Consider the following 3,462-nt stretch of genomic DNA (forward strand, 5'->3'; position numbering starts at 1 on the left):
ACCCTGCCAGTCAGTGCTGGGTCGCTTCAGGCTGCAGAGGGGTCTGCGGGGACCTGCCACCACGGGTTTGGGGACATCTCGTCGTCTGGGCTGGATGCTCGAGGAGCATCGCCTGCGATGGCGAGCACGTCCCACCCGCAGAGCTGTGCTGTGCACAGAGGGGGCTGGATGGTGGGATGTGGGGATGCATCTCGCCCTGCCCTGACTCTGCTTTCCTCGTTCGCAGCTCGGAAGGGCTGACGGCCCGGCGGAGACCCCCCCCGCGCCCGCCCGGGGCCAGCCCGGGGTCCCCATGGAGTGGGAGTTGCGGAGCCCAGTCGCCGAGCAGTAGCCGCAGCAGTGGGATGTTTACCTGGCGGTGCCTCATCCTTTGGGCTGTGCTGGTCACAGCCGCGCTCTCAGCTGCCAGGCCGGCCCCCACCCTGCCCGACCAAGGTAAGAGGAGCAAACCACCATGGCCGCGCCGGGGAGCGCCCGGCTCCCTCGTCCTTTGCGTTTCTCTTCTGGCAATAAGATAGCTGGTCTGCCTTGCAGGAGAGGCAGAGGCTGGTGCGAGGTCCAGCCGCAGGGGCTGCTGCGGGGGCGCGGGCACGTCCCCCGGCAGCAGCACGGTGCTGTGTGGCCGCCCGGGAGCTGCTGGCCAGTGGGGAGGGGGGGCATGTTGTCTGCTGAGGGCAATTTGCGTGGGCACAAAAAGTGCGTGCACGGTTCCAGCGTTGCCCGTGGACGTTTTAAACCTGGAGGGAAATTGTGGCAAAACCTGACGTTGGTTTGAAGAAGGATACAAAGCCCTGGGGGCTGTGTCCCCAGCGGGGGGTCATTGCGTGTCATGGCACTTGCTTCCCTGTGATGATCTGCAGCCCCGAGACGAGTGTGAAGCCTTCTCCCACCCCTGCTTGACACTGGGGTGATCCTGGGCTCAGCAGGTGGGGACGAGGATTTGGGTGCAGGGTACCGGTGCAGGCTTTGCCAGCTGGCAGTGCGTGGGATGAACGCACCCCGCGGAGACCCCTGGGGTGCTCCAGTGTTGCTTCCAGCTGGGGAATGCCCGCGGGGCTGGGTTCAAAGCCGGGTCTGCCTCAGGCAGTTCCTGCAATCCTGATCTCTGCACCGTTGTGAGGCGTCGCTGGGGCTGGAGAGCACAGCCGCAGATGAGGGCATCCCCCTCGCTTTTCATCGCTGCTTTCCCCTAAAAGCCTTGCAAAGGCTTGTGGCCCGTGACGGGCAGGCTGGGGGTTTGCTCCTGCCGCAGCCCTGCAGAGCTCCGGAGCCCGGCGGCATCCCGAGATGCAGTGGATGGGCTGAGTGGGTCACCTGGCCCGGGAGACAGCTGGCCCCAATAGAAAGCACCGCTCTAGCATTTCAAAGCCTTGGCCTTCCCCTTGGTGAGGCAGAGAATAAACAGACCAGGCAGCGCCGCGCAGGACTTCTGACTTACTGCCTTTTGGTTTTAATTACCCAAGAATGTCTGGTCTGTGGGGTACTGCTTTTCTTTTTAAGGCTCACTCCCCCTTCCCTCTTCCTCCCACCAAAACCCCGAGAGGCTGATTGCTGGTGCTGCCGGCACGGTCCCGGTGCTGTGCGGTGCCCCGTTGGACAGCCTCGCTCCCCGTGCCCGTGGTCCCTTCACGGCTCAGGGCTTGGGACAGGGCGGGAGCTGGCACCAGCGAGCAAACTGCGCTGCGGCTGGGGTCCCCGCACCAGCCTCGGTGGGGGACGGCTGGGTGGTACAGGCTGGAAGCATGCCATGATGCTGTGGCCGGCGGGCTGGGGTGAGTGCCTCTGGTCCGAGCAGCAGGTACCCTGGTCACAGATACATCCCATGAGATAGCTGGAGCTGTGCGTGGTCCCTGGGGAGCTGCAGGCTCCAGAGAGGAGCCCGGGCAGAGCATCACTCACGGGGACCATCTCCGAGATTTTTCCATTGGCATGCTTACTCCGTGCTTCTGTAAATAACGCAGCTGACAGTGGTAAACATGTTTTTCTCAGGAGATTGCCCTTCCTGGAAGAGGTTTCCTCACAGTGTTTGGGGTAAGGATGGCTCTCGTGCCGCCGAGAGAGTGGTGCTGGTGGCCTCAGCCCTGGCTATCACGTTGGGAAAGCTGTTGGGGTGTTCAGGTTGAGGGCTAGTTTGAGCAAAGGTGGGTTTTGGGGTGCTTAAGGAGCTCTGCAGCCCCCCCGAGGGTTTGGGTAGCAGCGTCAGGCGGCGGCGGTGGAGGAGGAGAGGTTGGAGAGGAAGGAGCTGGTTCCTTGCCAGCCTCATGCCAGGGGCTAACAATAACCTCTGGAAACGTTTCCTGACATGGTTCTCACCAGGGTGGCCAATTAGTGCCACAGCAGGAGCCTGGCTGGGGCAGAGTCCATCCCTTGGCTCTGGGGCTGGCTGGTGGGAACAAAATGTTCCTGGCAGGACATGTGGGATGGGTAGAGCCGGTCCTGGGCCAGGACCCGCAGCCGGGGCCGTGCCGCCGGCACCTTGCAGGTCACCGGCCAGGGCGGGCTCTGGATCCAGCCCTGAGGGAGTTTGGGGTCCCACGGGGTGTTCATGGGGGCTCAGCTCCCATGCTGTGGGCACCGGCTCAAGCATCGCCTGCGCTGGCCGGGGGGCAGCAGCGGCCGTGCTCGGGTCCCCTCCGCAGTGGAGGCAGCAGCTTTCCTGGACTTTGTTCTGGATGTTTATGGGGTTTCAGTTTACTCCCAGTTCTGAGGCAGCTAAGCTCCCTTCTCAGGGAGTGAGTAATCCCCCGCGCCCGGCCAGCGGCCCCTGCCTCGCTGCAGAGGAGGATTTTCAGTCGCTGGCCCGCCTCTCCTCGTGGCGTGGGGAGGGGGCTTGGGAACTCTGCCTTTGTCAGGGGCTCGCTCCTGTTACTCAAAAATCTGCAGCAAATAAAATATTAATGGGCACTTACTGCATTTTATAGTTACCTAAATTTGGAGGTGGTAAAAAAATCCTAGTTAAGGGGAAAAGCCAAGAAATTTCCATGAGCAACCTCCATCACCCTCCCTCACAAAGCCAGTCTTTGTCTTCAGGTTAAATAGAAACCTGCAGAAAATTGCCGAGGGGATTTTTTTCCTCTCTTCTTGTCTGCTATTGTCCTTGCGCTGTTCAGGCATTTCCACCCACTCGGGGTCTGCCTCATCCCTGCCTGGGGAGTGCAGGGGGTGCAAAGCAGCCAAGCAGGTTTTCGTGGGGAGCCAGGCACTGCCGTGTCCCGGGGAGGGGGTCCTGCCTTGGGCAGCTTGTTTTGGGGCACGCTCAGCCCCAACAGCCACCCTGGTGCAGCAAATACTTTCCTGGGGGATGCATCTGCCCTCTGGAGTGGGGGCGGGGGGTGATAGAGGAGCCCCGGGCTGCAGCCCCCTGCCAAGAGGCTCAGGGTCCCCGTTGGGGTGGGGGGCGGAGGGCTGCCCCATTTCCCGGTGCCGCTGTCCGCCCAGCTGGCCGCAGGCTTAACATCCCCC

The 3,462-nt window shown here is 62.4% G+C and overlaps 1 protein-coding gene across 1 annotated transcript in view; it reads left to right on the plus strand.

The window, feature by feature from the left end:
* The first annotated feature begins 317 nt into the window (after positions 1-317).
* Positions 318-3,462, plus strand: part of FGFR1 (fibroblast growth factor receptor 1) — a 22,969-nt gene continuing 19,824 nt past the window's right edge. Inside the window, exon 1 of the mRNA XM_009318614.1 lies at positions 318-435. Coding sequence (XP_009316889.1) covers positions 345-435 — 91 coding nt within the window. The 5' untranslated portion in view covers positions 318-344. The remainder of the gene's footprint in view (positions 436-3,462) is intronic.

Source organism: Pygoscelis adeliae, unplaced genomic scaffold (genome assembly GCF_000699105.1).
Source record: "Pygoscelis adeliae isolate BGI_AS28 unplaced genomic scaffold, ASM69910v1 Scaffold52, whole genome shotgun sequence".
NCBI classification, from domain to species: domain Eukaryota; kingdom Metazoa; phylum Chordata; class Aves; order Sphenisciformes; family Spheniscidae; genus Pygoscelis; species Pygoscelis adeliae.